The sequence below is a fragment of the Haliotis cracherodii genome, unplaced genomic scaffold, assembly GCF_022045235.1.
Source record: "Haliotis cracherodii isolate W230 unplaced genomic scaffold, xgHalCrac1.p SCAF_5, whole genome shotgun sequence".
Classification (NCBI taxonomy): domain Eukaryota; kingdom Metazoa; phylum Mollusca; class Gastropoda; order Lepetellida; family Haliotidae; genus Haliotis; species Haliotis cracherodii.
In genome coordinates this window covers 56,522,190-56,542,328 of record NW_027266308.1, presented here as the reverse complement: position 1 = coordinate 56,542,328, position 20,139 = coordinate 56,522,190, and the positions used below count along the sequence as shown (strand labels likewise).

Here is a 20,139-nt window from a genome sequence, read left to right as displayed (position 1 = left end):
ATAGTCACACGCATCAAATTCGGTTTGCATTCTATATAAGTTATGCATAGAGCTCCTACAGACATATAATCGAGCTAGATCTATAAATCGATTTACAATGTACGACTGCCGATCGAGCGCGTCCCTTGAGCGTGACGCACCCGACCATTTTCGCAACTTTCAATTTGATTTAACGTAAAAGGATAAGCGTGGTGAAATGAAGTCTGTTTAAACTATCTGGACAGATATCTAGACTTACGTGGGATGATCCGGTTGTGCCATCGGTGTCCCCTTTGAAGCGTATGTTGTGGCGCTGTTTCGGGAAGTGTTGTTCATGAATGAACGAACACGACAGCACGACCAGATCAATTAAAGTTCACAGTTCCGATACAAATCATTCGAAAACTCCGTGGAAGTGTGCCTGACTTCTGATTTTGTGGCCCCAAACATCCCAAATGTGAACAGTAACATTCCCTATCTCTAGCGTAAACGCTGTGAGTGGATCGCGGTTGTCTTTTCTTATTCCGGTGGCGACCTTGCCCTTCGATCGTTCGAAGCTGTCACTGACATGCAAGCAGATTTGAGTTTGTTGATTTTCACGTCTTCAGTAAAGGGTGGTACAGTTAACATGAATGTCTTTGGCGAACAGTCTGATTTCCCTCTTCCAAAATGGTACGGACATGATATAAATTCAGCTGATAGATCAAGGAAACCGAACCATTTTGATTGCACAGACGGGACAGTTGGTCCGAAATTTAAAGCGCGGCGCTAATGTGACATTTCAAATTTTCTTATCGGTGTCCTGCGTACTAACCACATGGCGCTTGAATTACCATAAGTTGAAGACTTTCTTCCAAAAGGATCTTGAGCGTCGGTGCTGGTTTGTTTGCAAACAGATCAGCAGGCGCATGCTGTTAATACGTATGCATAAACATGTCAACAATGCCCATATTTGGTCATATATCAATATTCATGCGCAACCAAATTTTGCAACCGGTTTCAGTTTGGTCTGTCAACGAACGCAAGTTGTTATGTATTTACACTTAAATATATATTTAACGTGGGTAATAAATAAAATACCACACTCATTCTCATACCACACTCAAACTCGTGAACTTTCTATGGTATCTGACCTCGCTTTCGCTCGGTCAGCTACCATAGAAAGTCCACTCGTTTCGTATAAATGGTATCTAACGAGAATGAGTGTAGTATTCTCTATGTATACATTGTGGTCCCTCAACGGCGCTGCGAGATCCACAACAGGTTAGTCTGAATCTACCTTCATTACAGGTTGCGTAACATAATACTACACTGAGGCTTTGTATTCTTAAGCTATTCTATTTTAAGATCCGATGTACCATGCCTATTAAGAACGCATCATGTTAACAGACAAAAACTTGCTCTTTGAAAAGACCACCTGTTGAATAATAACTGCACCGGGTTGCTATAACTAGATGGCCGACGACAAAAGTTTGTATATCTCGCCTTGCTCCCGGACATATGACTGAAACACGGTCACATATTTAGAAACCTCGCAAGCAGGCTTCAGGTAAGTACAGTGCTGATTATATTGCTAAATTATTCATTATGCAGTTATATGTTCCAAAGGCTGAGTCTATTTACTACTAAAGAAGTAGTTAATGTGAAAAAATAAACAATTAATCTGAGCTAAAAGTGCCGAGCTTGGTGTGAGCAATGATATGAACAAAACGACCACTGTCAAGGCATAGCGAAAACATGACGATTTGCGACCTACCTATATTATTCATCCTAATGTTTTATGTATGCACGTCTGCATGATGTTGATCCGCTAAATAGTGCATATCTTTTTACTGTCATATTTGAACGTATACATTTTAAGAAACAAATGGTTGTGAACTTATATTCATATGTGCCAGCGCATCAACAGAGAGATGAACTAGACACGACTTACTCACGCATCACCAACTCTGAGATTTAATTCGTACTCGAGTTACACCATAAAGCAGTGTCGTTCCTCCAGCAAATCTTTATTTTAAGATATCCCTGTATTTAAGACTGCAGCTCGTGTCGTAGGTTGTCGAAATGTAGTCAACGTTTGGTATGATAGAGATCAAGAATATAACATTAACATTCGCGATACCGACGAATACGTCGACATAAACACAACAGAGCCTTGCAATACTCACCCACCTACAAAGTGAGGTGAGGTGAAATGGGGTTTAACGACGCGTCTAAGATTATTGCACTTATATAGCGTTGTGCATGCACGTGTGTGTGTGTGTGTGTGTGTGTGTGTGTGTGTGTGTGTGTGTGTGTGGCTGCTTGTACTAGTCGGACTGATGCCGATTTATAGTGCTAGCACACTGAGATACCATGTCGCAGTTTAACATGAATACCCCACTCAGACACAGTCTACCGACTCCGAGCCGACCAGTCCTTGTTTAAGCCCCTTAATGCCGAGCGCAAGACAGGGTAACAACAAGTACCATCTTTTGACGTCTTTTGGTATGACGCGGCCGGGGATCGAACCCCGGACCTTCCGCTCTCCGGCCGCGCGCGGGCGTACGCTCTACCACTAGGCCACGGAGGCGGTCCCCACCTACAAAGGCCGACATGGGGCCTGAATAGTTAAAGAGATATCCACAACAATATACTATCAGATAATAAATAAATGTTAAGGGACTTGATTGCATTTGACTCGCTAATCAAGTTTATGTTTCCATAAACCTACTAGAGACCCACTTTCGCAGGTTGTGTTGTATTGCGCCGAACGATGTCAGTGACTACTCACCCTTGTCGCACCTTTTTTGTTGATAGTTGAATAAGCAGTCTGTGGAGCTATTATTGTTGACTTATTTATTATTCTATTTATTGAGTTTTTAAAAGCACAAGGACCAGCAAACATAGGGATTAGGGATAAATAATGTATCAACAAGTGTCATACATCATGAGGCTATCCGCATATGTGTCACCTAGCGCGTCTCTCGCCAGTCGAACCCCAACACTGACAGTTTATATGTCTTCACGCATACATTCAAAATGTATGGTATGTTTTTGTATGTCTAGAGCTAGCTACACATTGACATATCCTGAATAGAAACCGGTTTGCTTATCTTGAAATATATGCAGGTTTGTCATTCAAAGGTATATGTCTCAAGACAATGTTCATCATACCTGCTCAAGCGTATACACGCTCTCTGTGTATCTGTCATGTCCCTAGTCGGACTTTTGCGTTCATATCACGCACGTTAATGTATGAACGTGGATCAGGGCTGGTTGAAAGGCTGTTCACACTGTAAAATGTGTTTTGAATGTAAACACATACAAGACTGTTAAGATCTAAACTTGTTTAGGAATGGGTTTTAATCCTAAACGGAATACACATTTTGTGTGCTCAATCTAAACACGTTTAGGATCTAAACACATGAAATGAGCTATCGTCTCACAGCCTAAACACTACCTAAACACAACATCCCCATAATCTAACACTTTAAACATAAAAGTATAAAGTTTAAGCATGTTTAGTTAAAGTGCATATTATCGCGCAATAAGTCAACTATGGCTAAGATGTATAATATATATTGACATTAGATGTGCACATCAGATGCACGGGCACTTGCATAACACATATTCCACCTGGACTCACAACGAACTTAATTTCATAGAAATGTAAAAAAACACAAAAAAACAAGCCAGGCTAATGATGTCTAGGAAAATTGACACTTGTGACGACAACATTCTCTGTAGTAGTGGGGGGGGGGGTGAAGGACTACGAGTCAAGAAATTGGAGGTTAGTATAGTGTAAATATGTTTGTGAACATGGAAGTATTGTCGGCGTCTGACTGATGGTATTTCTCTCATCCAGGAAGCTGACAATGAAAGTATATCTGATTATTACGATATACACTTAACCATTTTAAGCACACACACCCTCTTACCAACCAAACACACTCATTAAATTTTAAAAAAACATAGAAAGCACACCTTTATTATTACCAACATTGAATTACAAAGGGGGGGGGGGGGGGGGGGGGTTAACTTTTAAACACAATCTTAAACCTGTTTAGACCTAAACTAGTCAAAATTAAGTAACATGGAACAGCCGGAAGACGCCTCCTATGTATATTTACGTATCTTTGTTTTTCTTTCCACAGAAACTGCAGATATGGGCAATTTTGAGTTAATGGAAGGTAGCAAAGACAGGAAGTCTGACACTACATCAAAACGATATGTCTACATCACCGGAATATTTGCTATACTTGCCGGACTGGGTATCGGTATCATCATTGGTCGCTACGCAATATGCCCTGCCCAGTCAAAAGACGGGAAACCGGAAGTAGTACCCGACAAAAATGGAGTCTTTTTACCTGGAATCCCAGAGAAGATAATTAAAGACGGTGATCCTAAAATAGGAAAACAACTTTTGGACGCAGTGGATAACAAACAAATTGAAAGCTACCTCAAGTAAGAACCTTATTCTTGATAATTGTAAAGAAAATTTTCATAATATCGTCTAAGATCTTTTCTTTATACAATATGAATATTCAACTGTTATATTTAATGTTGAATGTTTTATTGCGTCTGTTTGAACCCGTAAAGATTCGGGTTAGAATTGGTCTTCAGTGTGCCTGTGTGTGGTATAGCACACCACTGCTAGTGGTTAACAAGTATTTCATTGCTTTACAAAGCTGTCACTTTATCATATAATGGGTAGGCTTCTCGGCAGGATAAAGCCAACGGGTAAAAACGATATCCGTTGGGGTCATATGCGGATAGAGATGCAAATATCAAAGGTCAAGTAGGACTACTTTCACTGTTTATAAACAAACATGGCGTCGCCCTCGTCATTCTGCGATCGAGTCAGAATTAACCATCGGGAATCTGGATAAACTACAGGGATTATTGCTATCATTATCAAAAGAACAGTCTAATATACTGAAATTCAGTGTCTAACTGTGACGTAGCTAAGGGATTTTATAAGTTTTGGCAACTTTGGATATATAAATTTCGAAACAATTTTGCGAGGGCACGAGGCCTAGCCAAGCGGGATTAGTAGCCATATCTGTGCTTGTAGACCTCTGCGGCTTGAAACCTTCTCAACAAATCAAAATAGTTGGATTTGGCCGAAATATGTTTGACTTGTTACCTTGTTTCGTTTTGTCGTTGTGTGTACATCTGATTACACTTCTTAACGTTGTGACAGGAAGGACCGACTGTCAACAACGTCTGACCGTGGCCGTGACGTCTCATAGACTAGGGTTAGAGTAGCTTCCCTTTGACAAAGGGCAGTTACTCTAGCGGACAGACCGATGGATTGCCGCGAAAGGCAATTGAAAAAAACTGTTGTTTTGCGTTTTTTTGTGCTTCGCCACTGTATAAGAAACAGATTTCAGTTGGAACTATATTGGCTACTGTCACAGTCCGACTGACACATCACTTACCCTATCGTCAAGGCTCGTTAAATACAATGTTTATTCCTAATGCAGGATATCTACCTTCCCCAACCACACTCGCGTGATAACCTCTATGTATCTTTTCTATTTATTGCTTTACAAAGGACATTTTACGTGTAGAACATCAATCACGGATGCCAAATCATGATAAAAGTTGCATGATTGATGCTTAAGTATTTATATTAATAAAAACTTACGTTTTACTCTCGATGCCTGTTTAAATATCATTAAAAGGATATTATTCATGAATAGATAAAGAAACTTATTAGCTTTAGCATTGGCGTCACTTGGAGGCTGTTAACCAGAGTACCGCACCCAAGGAGTTCAGTAGGTGTGGTTGGAAACACAGGGCGACCGAAGGTTGACATAAATCAGTTAACTTGGCTAACATTGATCTACCAAGGATAGTTTAGTCAACACAGTGGGTTCCATTTCTGGTGTCCCCGCCGCGATAGTGCTGGCATATGTTTTCGGAAAACAGCGGCGTAACGGCAGTCCCTCAGTCACTATCTGTACAACCCATCTGTGACACACAAACCACGACCACGACCACGACCAGACCACGACTGTGCTCCAGTAGTTTTTACTGATGAATCGAGATACCGTGTGGATACAACATATCGTCATGCCCGTTCCACAAAGCGATCGTAGAAGTCGTAAGTCTATGTTACAGTATGGGAGTTACCTTAACGCTATGATCGCTTTGAACGGACCCCAGTAATACATCGAAACCCAGAGGATGTACCGATAAAAAATAATGTTACAATTAATTATTGACACGAGAGGCTGCTGGGGACGAGGAACCACAGAAGGAAATATGTTAGGAACCGCTACTTGCTATAATATACAAACAGGTATCTTAATTTGTGATTGTATGTTTAGGAAGTTTCAGGTTTTGCCTCCGTGGTCTAGAGGATAGTGCGCCTGCCCGGAGAGCGGAATCTCCGGCCGAGCCATACGTTAAAAGATGGTACTTGTTGTTTACATGCCTTGGGATCGGCATAAAGGGGATAAAACAAGGACTGGTTGGCTGGGAGTTGGTACACTGTGTCTGAGTGTGTATCCATGCTAAAACTGCGGCATGGTATCTCAGTGGGCTAGCACTATTAAACCAGCATTAGTCCGGAATACTACAAGCACACACACACACACACACACACACACACACACACACACTTGCATGCACGTCGATGTTCGATATTGTCAAGCGCCTACAGACGCCTATCTACATTTCAGACACCTGTCAAGCAAGCCACACGTTGCAGGATCTAAAAACAACCTTGACCTTGGTAACTGGATCAAGGATAAATGGATAGAGTGGGGGTTTGATGACGTCAAGCTAACGCCGTATGACGTCCTTCTGTCCTTCCCCGATCCCAGTAACCCCAACGTGGTGCGCGTCCTGAACAACACAGGCGGAGTGGTGTACCAGTCTCCTTTGAAGGAAGCTAACCTGACTGGCGAGGATGACCCTGATGCGCTGCCGCCGTACAATGCTTACTCCCCTGCAGGCTTGGTGGAGGTGAGCTAAACGAACATCAATTTATCATGTTCTCGGCCAAAGTATATTGAATTTGTCCTTTTTATCGCACTGTATTAACACTTTTCAGTAACCTTAGGAAACAACTGCAAGCAGAACAGTAGCCTATAATATTATCATCTTGGCGAAAAAATGGATTTTGTCACTTGACATACTATTCCCTAAACAGTTCAGCTACAGTCACGTAACCGTCTATAGTTTCCTTGCCACCTATGTATACACGTTCGTGTATAAACTAATAGCTTGGTTGAAAGTAAAGTACTTTTGTGGCATTATATGATCTTTGTTGTTTAACGCTGCCGATTCCTTAGTGCGTTTTGTTTTGTGCCGCAGCCAGCAATATATACAGCTATAAGCAGTCGGCATGTACATAGTCTGGGCCTGTTAAACAAATGGAACATTGATTGCATCCACAACAACCAATGCCGTCACGGTACGATCACACACAAATAACATAGTCGGACTCGTCTCTTTTTAACACAAATGTCATCCTTTCTGCCCAATACGGGAACCCATCTAGACGCCAGCGCAAATTTGATTACCGACATGGGCATACGAATATCTCAATAATCATAACTGACAGTTTTAAACATCGAGAAACCATCAGTTATCAGTGTTTAAACGCACATCTTTAGGTATGTTGAAGATGCTATGTTCTACTGTTAAAAGCGACAAACCCATTTCCATGATCAGAAATGTTTGCTAAAAGAATTCCGTGTATATTTTAAACCTGTGTTTATGAATCACTATGAAATACTGATGATTCCAGGTATTCGCCAAAAGGTAAGCGTGTCCCTCCCCGATGGGGGCATCTGTCATAAATACATGCAAAGGCAAGGCAATTGTTCACCTGAAAAAAAACAAATATGGTATTGTATCAGACATATTTTTTGCCACTGACGTTTCAAATTTGGAAATGTCATCCACATGTCTACCATAAAACATTTTTCAAACTTTACTAAGGCCTTGAATGTTGTAACCCTCATCAAACAACTTTTGAGCAAGAGTTCTATGATGATCTTTGAAATCTTCATGGAAAGAGCATGCTCGATTGTACCTTAAAAGTTGTGACATGTAGACACTAAACGCTGGAGTTGCTGGAATATTGCGCAACATGAAGGGAAACTTCGTATCACCCGAACCTCAACAGTCGGCTCTTGTCAGTTCAGCACTGGAATTCATTAGGAATTCATTTTTACATATTTACTCTGGGTTTTCTTTGCCAGGGTGACATGGTGTATGTTAATTACGGGCGAGTGGAGGACTTTGACTGGCTGGAGAAGAACGCCAGCATGAACGTCACGGGGAAGATCGTAATCGTCAGATACGGGAAGATCTTCAGGGGAAGCAAGGTAAAGTGTATAATACCATCAACCGGTTTCACTACCACAGTGTACGAGGAGTGTTACTCACAAGAACTCGATTCAAATTAAAGTTTCACAAACAGTTACCAAACTTTCCAAGGCTTCATCACTGCTTCGATAACTAACAACTCTTTCAGAACATGTTGTCAACATATTTGGCGACAATTGCATCCCACGTCAAAATAAATGATCACTAGGGATTAATTGGTAGGGACCACAAGAGCACACAAACATCTTAATGTCGATGTCCACTCTACAGGTCCCTTTGTCTTTCCGATAATTTAGGTTCAGATAGCCGCGGACCACGGCGCGACTGGTGTCATCATCTTCTCAGACCCAGCTGACTACACGTGGAAGGGCGACCCACGTGTCTACCCGGAAACATGGTGGCTGCCAGGGTCAGGGTCACAAAGGGGGACAATCTACACTGGTGATGGCGACCCGCTAACACCAGGATATCCAGCAATCAGTAGGTTTGACGACACACAAGCGCAATGCAAATAAATGGATTCTTACACGAGTATCAGTACGATTAACACACATATGTAACAATTTCTTTCTAATCAACGCATTAGGATAAGCTGGTGAGGAGATGTTGAAAACAGCGTCGATGAGCGCAGAGAGGAACTCAACAATGTTAGGCTGTGGCATAAGGAACAGTGTGACGTCACTCCATATCACGCCAACAATTAGAGAGCGTGAACTCATTAGTAAATATGTGCTACTTATAGATTTCTATTAACTCGCTTATCTTGAACCTTTCAGAAACTGCATATCGGTATCCTGAGAATTCTACTTTTGTTAAACTACCTAAAATCCCAGCACATCCCATCGGATATGATATTGCTGAGAAGATCCTCAGGTAAATCATTACGTTTTTAGTTTCAACAAAATCAGTAAATGCGCTGTCGAGTCACTGCATTTTCCGATCCATCACTTGATTACCTGCTCAAGCCTCGATTCTTTACAGGCCGCCAGGCAACAAACTAACGCTTACTTTTAATAAGAAATAATAGACCGCCTCCGTGGTCTAGTGGTAGAGCGTCCGCCCGGAGAGCGGAAGGTCTGGGGTTCGATCCCCGGCCGCGTCATGCCAAAAGACGTTAATAGATGGTACTTGTTGTTACCCTGTCTGGCGCTCGGCATTAAGGGGCTAAAACAAGGACTGGTCGGCTCGGAGTCAGTATACTGTGTCTGAGTGGGGTATTCATGTTAAACTGCGGCATGGTATCTGAGTGTGCTAGCACTATAAATCGGTATCAGTCCGGTCAAGTACAAGCAGCCACACACACACGTGCATGCACGTCGCTATATAAGTGCAATATTCTTGGACGCGACGTTAAACCCAACTTCACCTCACCTTTATATAGAAATTGTGTGAGTGGCGGATACTAAAGGCAGGACATACTTGCCCTTTTCACGAACACCTGGTGTCACCACTGATTTTCAATGATCCATTCACATATTGTCCACCGTTATATAGCCTCACGCCTCTGGTCTCGGCGGATAATCGAGACTGGTTGTCATTTGGCGTTGGCATTTAATTAAGTCAGATTCGCTTGTCATGCCGAAGACCCGGGTTCGAATCCCGACATGGATACAATGTGTGAAGCCCATTTCTGGTGTCCCCCGCCGTGATATTGCTGGAATATTGCTAAAAGCGGCGTAAAACCAAACTCACTCACTCACTCACTAATTAAGTCAGATATCTTGGAAATCAGTTTTTATATCGCGTAGCTGTTATTCTGATAGTGTCTGGACTGTCCGCTCTATGGGAAATAGAATGGACATTAGTCTTTTAATCTGTTTATTGTTCATATTGTTCGACCCACAGTGAAATGGGCGGAGAGGAGGTCCCGCTTGACTGGAGAGGGGGTCTGAACATCACCTACAGACTGGGAGGAGCTCTTCAAAAGACAGGGTGGTGGGTATGATTCTCCAATAACCGTCTCTACACCATGGATGTGTATATTCTTTCTTGGGAGTCACTGTTAAAGACTCCAATACTGAATGTGAATGTTTCAGCAGCCATATTGGCAAACTCGCTGGTAGATAGTAGTCAGCCAATGTTTGAGATAATGACAAGAACTTCTTTGATAGGCATTTAGAAGTTGGAGTACTAAGTAAGGATAAGAATTTATGGATGAACAACTTCTTTATTACAATTAAAAGCGCCGCTCTTAATTGTAATAAAGAAGTTGTTCATCCATAAATTCTTATCCTTACATAATGACAAGAGATTAAATTACTTCGAATTACGTATTAGAACCCATTGCATGGCAATATAGTTTCCTTTTTGGACGTAAAGCCTACAGTTAAAAGTCATCCATGTTCCTACCAATGACACGCCGTGATATTTCCCGAATACTGGTGAAAGTGGCGTTAACCCAAATTCACTCACTCACTCAATCACGTCCACCAAAGACACGCCGTGATATGTCCCGAATACTGGTGAAAGTGGCGTTAACCCAAATTCACTCACTCACTCTATCACGTCTACCAATGACACGCCGTGATATTTCCCGAATAACGTTGAAAGTGGCGTTAACCCAAATTCACTCACTCACTCTATCACGTCTACCAATAACGACATCTAAATTGTTGAGGGCTACCGTTCCGACTTTTAATAATTGTACAATCCGTTTTGCAGAATAAAACATGAATGTAGGGGTGTTTAGTGAGGTTTAACATAAAATAGGCATTTTGGATATTGTGAATTCTAGACTGATTTCCTTGCTGTTTGTCATCAACCTGGCAATGTTATGTACTGATTTTAACGTGTTATTCATTCATAAAAAACATTTCAACCGTGATTACATAACCATTCTATTTGTTATTTTCTTTTGTTTTCAATAGGAAGATGCAAATAAACATATCAACAAAGAATGAAATAAAAACTGCATATAATGTCATCGGTATCATCAAAGGATCGACAGAGCCAGGTAGGTTGTGAAAGAGAAATGAGAGAGAGAGAGAGAGAGAGAGAGAGAGAGAGAGAGAGAGAGAGAGGGAGAGGTTTGGTATGTATGTGTATCACTTGAGGGCGTGTGTATAAACGTAAATGATGTGGTAAATGTGGTATTAACATGAGTTACCTCCCTTAGTGTCACCACTCGATCGGTTTTACTATTCTTGTGGTTACTTTAGTGCCATACTTGCCAATATGATAGTGAGTGAGTGTTTAACGCCGGTTTGAACAGTATTCCAGTTAAATTATATCACGGCGTGTCAGCGAAAATATGTTATGTGCCCCATGTTTGGGTTTTGTCTTGATTCACGCAGAAAGCATTTTTATAACTGTAGATCGCTACGTGATGGTCGGGAATCACAGAGATGCGTGGGTGTACGGGGCTATTGACCCGTCCAGTGGAACAGCCGCCATAATGGAGTCAGCCAGAGCCATGGGGGAGATGGTCAAGAGTGGTCAGTGTTCGCAGACTTTAATGTTGGCAACCATCAGCTACGTGACAAACATGAAACCAGTATCCAGAGAATATTGAAAAACAATTTTTTCGTCAAATTTTACAAACAAATAAAAAATTTCGTTAAACATGCTGGATGTCCCGGAAACAAAGCTGTGAAAATCATGTTCAATTCCTCGGTTCAGAGAAACAGATTGTATATCTTTAAGAAGTGACCTAAAACATATTCTGTCACGAACAATAACAATCACACCCTGACGACTTAAAAGTTTTATGTTTTGTTTTGAAGTTGTGACCGAATAGAAATATTCCCATAACATGTCCTAAATCAGCAATCCTAAGATTATCATGACTGTCTTCCAGGCAAGTGGCGCCCCCGTCGGTCCATCATGTTCTGCAGCTGGGGCGCAGAGGAATACGGACTTCTGGGGTCAGTTGAGTGGGTGGAGGTGAGTAACACGTGGGTAGAGGAGTACACTCTGCGGGGGTCCAGTTAGAGTAGGAGGGGGTGAGAGACACAGGAAGTAGGTGGGGGGGGGGGGGGGGGTGTAACGGTTTGCTGGGGTCCAATGAGTGGGTGGAGGTGAGTACAGTACGCTGGGGTCCAGTTAGAGTGGGAGGGGGTGAGTGACACAGGGGTAGAGGAGTACACTCTACGGGGATCCCGTAAGAATAGTTCGAGTCTACTGGCAGCTCGGTAATGTTCCACCCTCATGTCCTTGGAGAAACTAAATACACTCCCAACTGTCACCCCATATTATAAATACTCTCTATTATGGCAATGGCAAAATTGTTGTAATTAATATAGTTCAGATGAATGTTAATGCTTCGTGTGTTTGAAATTAAATTGGACTGATGTGCAATTTAGACAATATTTATATACTATTTCCAGCAATACCGGAAAAACCTGAAAGAGAGGTCTGTGGCTTATATCAACGTGGATATCTCTGTTTATGGTAATAACATCCCAATATCCATCTTGTCAAATAGAGTGATCATTATTCTAACTATCATAACATTGTAACATAGTCCCAAAGACCTATTAAGAACAAAATATTATGATATTATTTACCATACACAAAAACAACGTGATGTAGAGGAACATATATCCAATCTCCTGTCTGCCTGCAGGGAACTACTCACTGAAAGCCTCCAGCACGCCTTTGATGTACAGGGCAACGTACGAAGCAGCAAAGAAGGTGACCATTTAACCGAGAACACCAGGTCCTATTCTACAGCAATGGGTTGGAACTCAAGCAGATGGATCCTCAATCCTTGGTCGGGTTTAGGGGGACCTCACACTCCTTTTGAATACAATGGCTGTAGCGGAAGGGGCTATTTTTATTTGGGAATTGATAACTCACTATAGTGTAACGATGAACAATTCAACAAATTCTGAAGCAATAAATAGAATTAGACCTCGGTAAATGCCGGACTACATAATTGGAATCATATTTGTGACTTTTAAAAACCGACACACTGTACTGGTAGTAAAGTTTGACCAATGGTCTGTCATAATGACTCTCGCAAAAAGATTAAAAGTATGCGATACATTATGGGGCAATTTGAATATTTTATCAGATATGAATTTATGCGTGTGGCAGTAGTTGCAGTGGACATGTGGATGTGGATCCGGAATTTACTCTTCTTCTACTGTCGTCTTCGTGGGTACTACAAATTATTAATAGCATTCCCACTCCATACTTCGAGGATACACTTGTCAGGGAGTCGATCCACATTTCGCTCCGATTATGAACCTTGGTCTGCGTGATCGTGCTTACGATATAGTCAGAGTCGTACAATGGACTCAGCATTTAGCAGACATTTCTGACGCTTATGGACATTGTTTTGTCGCTTGTATTTTCATTAATGTGTTCAATGACAGTAACCTGCATCCCTTGGAACTTTGACCTCTCATTGAGCTCACACTGTGGTAACCAGTATTGCTGTCGAATCAATTAACAACAGTTTCATCTAAAATATAACTTACGCTTTCTGAATACTTTCAGGTTCCTAACCCCAATCCTGCCGAGGTTGCCGCCGGGCGAAAGACAGTGTACGATACCTGGCTTCACAGCTACCCACTGAAAGATGAGAATGACGTTTCAATGAACCTTCCAAAGTGAGATTATCGTTTCTTTATTATCTGTGTATGGTTCATTCGGGGCCCCTCGTTACCAGCGTGTACATACCACACCGGGCAGCAATGGAGTAGCCATATTGCATAGCTTAACTTAATTAACATACTGGCCGATAGCAACGCATACTGTTCGGGCAACATGGTTACTGATTTGGAGAAAAGCTTATCAGATAAAATGTATACCATTTGAAATATAGAGACAATAAATATAGGTCTTGGTCGGTAGAATGTGTTGTCTGAGGTGATGTTGTTGTTCACGCTATCACTCTTGACCATCTCCCCCGCTTCCAGGATAGGGGACTTGGGTTCTGGGAGTGACTACGCCCCCCTACTTCAGAAGGCTGGGATCACAGCGGTGGACATGTCCTATATATACAACACGGTACGTCATCTAAACAATAATGTTATTTTGTAACCAAAATTTAGTTTTGTACATTTTGCTGATAAACAACATGTGACCCTACTTCATCATTACGTATCTCACACTAATATGATATACATGTAACTTTCACATATAGTCTTTGATGCAAATGTGCATGCTATTTATGACGATTGCAGAATGTACTGACATTCATTTTCTTCCAGCACAAATACAAGGTGGACTTTTATCCCTTGTATCATTCTTTGTATGAGACGTTCTATGCAGTGAAAAACATCATGGACAAACAGTTTGAGGTGAGTAAGAAAGTCTGAACTACAATATTCATTCAAGGAATGAACTATGCATCTATTGCTTACAAATCCTTTTCCCGTGTACGAAATGTATGCAGTCTTCCATTTCCGGGGGCCGAACCCACTTGATTTATGAGTGGCAGACATAGTTTCCAATGTCTCAGCATCTCTTGCTTTTTGATGAAGACGACCAAAATGGGACTTAGGATGGAGGTAATTACTTACCATCACAGAAAAGTAATAGTGAGAGTTAGCGTCGTGCAGTCGTGGCGTAGACTGACACCATGGTTTGCTGGTCGTGAAAGGCGCCACAAGCATCGATTCCTCTTGGCGCGCCAGAAACCTATGATCGTGGGTTCGAATCCCATATGTACCCTGATTATACTTCAAAGTTTGTCAGCATTATACCTTTGCTCAAGGGTTTCACGAAAGTGGTAAATGTCTAAACCCTCAAAGTTTCTGACTGCTTCAACTCTGACTACACTTTAGATGAGAATATTAATTTTTTGTACCAACAGTTTCCCCACATGGGTACAATGTGTGAAGCCTATTTCTGGTGTCCCCCGCCTTGAAATTGCTGGCATATTGCTAAAAAAGACCTAATACAGTACTCACTCACGCTCTTTTACCACCAGTGCAACATTTCAGAGAAAGGATGTTTGAAAGTATTGACACATAGAGAATCTCACCCTCGTGTCTTTTGATATCAAATATATCAACACGAGTTGATAAAAGGGGAAAAATTCCGATGCTTGCCGAGGATGTTTGCCACTTTTATCAACGAGTGTTGATATATTTGATATCAAAAGACACGAGGGTGAGATTTTATTTATCATGCAACATCATTCTTCCAACTTTTTCAATTTGTAGACAGTAATTAGCAGTGTCTTCAGTGCAAAAAGTACTGCTAACAGCTTCAGTAGAAGAGCCATTAGTGATGTCATTAAGACGTCATGGTAACCAGTGATGTCGCAATGGTCTGCAAAGCATGTGATGTAATTTCATTGCAGCGATATTTACAGTGTAAATATCTCATCCAAGCGATATCTCCTGTGGGAGCCAGTTTTGGATGATAAAAAAGATAATACAAATCGTCTCTGCCCCTTAGTATCACCGCGCCGTTTCCCGAATGGCTACAGAGCTTGCACGTTCTCTTGCCGACTCCCTCATCATCCCCTTCAACGTCAGCGACTACAGCTGGGCCCTCAACAGATACTGGACTGCCATTGGCAAGGACCATGGGGAAAAACTTAGAACACGCATATCGAACTTTGGTACGTTTCACGGATATATCGTCTCTGCTTGTGTGCAGTATAACATGACTACACACACGGTCTGTAAAGCTTGTCGTCGTGTACCTACTTATTGCTTGTAGATGTAGTATATACTTTCTAAGGCGTTTCCTGTGGGGATTCCGGCGTAGAAATGGTCCCCGGCAAGCTCTGCTGGGCGCAAGAGGTTGTCATGCTCGGTGGCTTGTTTGATAGCGTGTCATTGTACCCCGACCGTGTGGATTGATGATCATAATATCAATCACTTAATTGTCTGATCCACACATGATTATCTAAGTTAAATATCTAAGATATATTATAAGAACACTATCAGTGGCGTTGTATTACAGGATGACATAAAGACGACCGTGAGAAGGTCAACCTTATTATTATTATTATTATTATTATTATTATTATTATTATTATTATCATCATCAATTATGACCCTTTATCCTGTCAGTTGAATACCTCCTCTTAAATCCTACATCATTTTGTTATGAAGTTATAGCCAATGCAGTGATTCAAATGACATTTTGGGGTGTTCATTTCCAGATGACCTTGGCTCAGTGATTGCAAACTTCAGTAAGGTGGTTGATGCCTTCAATGAAAGAGTCGCCACAATGAACAGGAATGAGTACGTAAACCAGATGTATTTAGTATACGACATGACATAATTCGTTTTCCCACCAAACTAACCAAGCTCCTCACAGCGATAGCCCGTTTGCGGGGCTCTCTATACTATCGTTGCCACCAGTCAAAACTTCCCACTGTGATAGGTGGTCACAGCCATGCTTGGAGTTAACTCACAACCGACCGACCGTTATGCTTACAAACAGGCGATGACTGCCTAGACGCTGAATACTCTTATCCTAACTAAACTATCTTCTTTGTCATTTTAAATTTCTATTTCATTTCAACTATCATGTAATTTGTACAGTTATGTAAGGGGGAAATTTGGGTGATTTTCCGTTCGTCTGCAATCTCGAACCAAATTAATCTGTTCAAACAAGCCAAAAATTCAATTCATCTGGAAAATATGGTCAGTCGTAAACCTTTTAAAAATACCTGTATTGGCATTCCCAAAGACATATACATTTAAAAAAATTCAAGATTCTTGTAATGGCCGCGCCCACACTGTAGGCAGCGATGTTACCGAGAGAGTAACGAAGGTGTCACGCGCTGGGAAGGAGCTTGCCAACTAACGACATCTCGACTTCCGGTACTTTGGTATGTTACACTAAACATGATTTAGTGTCAGAATACATAATAAGTGTCATCTTTATGCCATCCAGACATTCCGTCTGGTTAAATAGTGCGTTTGAATGCCTCAAAATATCATTCAACGTGCCACTTTACGACATCGACCCACTGGGGACTTTTTTTATGAATGAAGATCAACGGGCTTCAAAATTCGGAAGGACCACAAAGAAAATAAGGCCTTTTAAATCTTTGTGCAATGAGCTGTGCTATCAATAAAAGGTGTTTTATGAAAGACAGAAATTAGCACGAGTATTTCACCCATCGGGATAAAGTAACACGGGGATCCTTACATAACAACCTGTTCATAACATCTGATCTGTACACATAAAATAAATTGCCGAACCCGTCCGCTGAAACTGGCTACCGCAGCATTTATATAATTGGAGTGTAGTGATAAATATGAGTGTTGATCATAAATAATTTTGAAATACGTCCCATGTAATACTAATGATATGTTGATTAAAAAGTCAAGGATAATTCAATATGATTGACAGTTAAGAGTAACTTATAAACCTTAACAAAAAATTAAAAACGATACGCAAATGCACTTGAACACAAGAACTAGAGAATTCTTATTACTGAAATTTCTGCGAAGTATATGTTCGTTGACCTACACCTGCATTTCTGTTTCAGCCCTATGGCTATTCGGGCTGTCAATGACCAGCTGACATTATTGGAGAAAGCGTTCTTGGACAATGATGGTTTACCAGGCAGGCCCTATAAAAAGTAAGAGATTAGTTATTTGCCTTGGAAATCGTGTTTTAATGCATTATAACGTACCTCTATGTTGAGGTCATATAAGGCCTGATTAGTAAAATTAATCAAGCATTTACACTCATACTTTCAGGCACCTCCTCCTGGCTGAGAGCAGCACAGATTCCTACGCCAGTAGTAGTTTCCCTGGCCTGGTTGACCTGCTGTTTGAGATAGAGAAGGCCCCGGATGTGGATGCACGCTGGGAACGTGTCAAGAGACATTTCTCCGTCATTCTGTTCACCATCGACTCGGCGGCGTCAACACTACGGGATGTCATACAATTCATTCCAGAAAATGAATAACTTCCTTTCTTTTGTTCTTATTTATATTTGATCTTCATGCAATTTATAGTAATTATCGCGTAACGATAGAAATAAGGTCAGCATTTTATGCTTTTGAAAGTCGTTCTTGCCAGTTCCGCTCTACATGGTTATTCTGGTCTTCTGGGTTGACGTTTTACCCTATTACAACATTGTTACCCAGATAACACTATTATTCTTGGATTTCCAATGTTGGCCCAATGAAGCGAAAACTTTTAGTTTGAAATATTTAAAAATCCAAGATGTACTGTAGCTTGCCTCCAACTTTCGACAATAATTGAGGATAATTTAATCCAGAATATTATGTTCCAGAGGAACATTTACTATAATAATTTCTTGACAGGTGCCAGATATCCCTTGTCTGATGGTGTGACAGTTTTGATACAGAGCATGTACATGTAGCCATATTCATGATTATTTTCACAATCCATTATTATATATAAGCATTTTCTTTTTGTAGATATATTTTGCAATGTTATTTTCTATATATTTATAGAATCCGTTCAGCACAAGTATTTACCTACTTACCATAGTGTTCTATGTTCGGTGCACCCTTTGTTTATAATTTAGTTCTTTTGGTTGTGTTGTATGAACCTATATAATCTGCGTACCCATCAAGAAGCAATGTACAGCTGACACATAACATCATGAACACTGTTCCTAGATGCACCCTTATGATAAACAGAAGTGTATTCAGCTCAAATAATTCTGAATGATTAACCAGATTCAGTTGTATTTATGTACGATCGTTGATGGGTAGTTGAGTGATGAGGTTACAGAATTTCTACACTTTCATTTGCCCTTGGTAATAAAGATGTATTTGTCGATTAGGTAAAATGTTCTTATTGTTTTTCAGTACAATGATCTCTGTATGGGTGGGAAGAGCGTGGATATCATGATTTTTAACGTGGACCTTGGTACTTACGATTATATCATTACGCAAAGACAAGAGTAAATAGGTATTCGGGTCAACACTAATATTATGATACAGAACGTCAACGCCTGAACGCAAGAAATCGATCATCTGTCGAAATAGAGTCCACCATGCACAAAAAAGCAAACAGGTGATGAAAACTATACGAATGGGTCGCTGAAATTAGTAATGACACCAGGTGTTCCCGAATAGGATAAGCGTGCCCTGAGACATGAAGCTGAGAAATTTGCATTACGAAGCGACGGCGGCCTATAAACAATGGAGACAACAGCGCCTTTGCTGATTTGGTTCCAACAAAAAGCGATACTTCGAATCAAGGAAGTGATTATACCTTTGTTATTGTAGTAGCTAGAAGAATGGACTTTTATGTTTTAAAGTTGTACTTTTTTCCGAAATCGGAAGTGATGTCACTAAACCAGAAGTGTTTATGACTACAGAATACAGAATATATCATTGCTTGTAGTATTTTATACGTGAAGGACCATGTTACATGTGACAGAAGTGTTTATTTGTTTGGCACCGACATTGGTTTATACTGAGGAGGACGGTATGTACTGAGCATAATGCGTAGGCTCCACAGGTGGGACATTTGTTCTGAGCCGAGCACAATGGCTCTTTGGGATTAGTAGTCGTGGTCATTGTGACCGAATGTCTAAAAACATTTGACACTATGTATCACTGTCATTTCCTCAGGAGTTGACATTGGGTTTATAGGACTGTGGCATCTACGACACCAGTTGAGATGCTAGGAGTGATCATTGTCAACATAAAAAGATTGCAATGTAACAATAAGAGTAAAGCTTAATCGTGTCCAGGCATAACTGTTCTCGTTCTACAAGCTCATCTAAACTATATTACCATGCACTTTGGATTAATGAATTTGAACGTCAAACTACTCTCTGCAGTTCCTGTTATTTTGGTATATGTTTACTTATACTTATTTAAGGTCTCAGTTAATATTTTGGACATGTCGCAGTATATGGAGAGACCAGGTGCTCGAATAATCACATAAAAAGCAAACACTCAACACTTTTCATCTTTGTATA

General features: G+C 40.9%; 1 protein-coding gene across 2 annotated transcripts; it reads left to right on the top strand.

Moving 5' to 3' along the window:
- The first annotated feature begins 1,163 nt into the window (after positions 1-1,163).
- On the top strand, positions 1,164-18,980 carry LOC139442964 (N-acetylated-alpha-linked acidic dipeptidase 2-like). 2 transcript variants are annotated; one of them, XM_071223887.1, is made up of 19 exons: positions 1,164-1,242; positions 4,116-4,425; positions 6,651-6,936; positions 8,181-8,306; positions 8,604-8,787; positions 9,084-9,180; positions 10,153-10,242; positions 11,175-11,260; positions 11,622-11,741; positions 12,104-12,189; positions 12,633-12,696; positions 12,872-12,939; positions 13,750-13,862; positions 14,172-14,262; positions 14,466-14,555; positions 15,661-15,826; positions 16,376-16,457; positions 17,717-17,809; positions 17,931-18,980. In XM_071223887.1, exons 1-19 carry the CDS (start codon positions 1,179-1,181, stop codon positions 18,139-18,141), a joined length of 2,427 nt encoding a protein of 808 aa, XP_071079988.1. In that variant the 5' UTR covers positions 1,164-1,178; the 3' UTR covers positions 18,142-18,980. The 2 variants fall into 2 exon arrangements, with proteins under 2 accessions (XP_071079988.1, XP_071079989.1); XM_071223888.1 differs by lacking the exon at positions 1,164-1,242 and adding an exon at positions 1,308-1,528.
- The last annotated feature ends 1,159 nt before the right edge of the window (positions 18,981-20,139 follow it).

Coding starts and splice junctions, on each gene's coding strand:
- LOC139442964 (XM_071223887.1), top strand. CDS start 1,179: ATGAGTGTAGTATTCTCTATGTATACATTGTGGTCCCTCAACGGCGCT. Junction 9,181..10,152: donor ATTGCTGAGAAGATCCTCAG/GTAAATCATTAC, acceptor TTCGACCCACAG/TGAAATGGGCGGAGAGGAGG. Junction 10,243..11,174: donor GCTCTTCAAAAGACAGGGTG/GTGGGTATGATT, acceptor TGTTTTCAATAG/GAAGATGCAAATAAACATAT.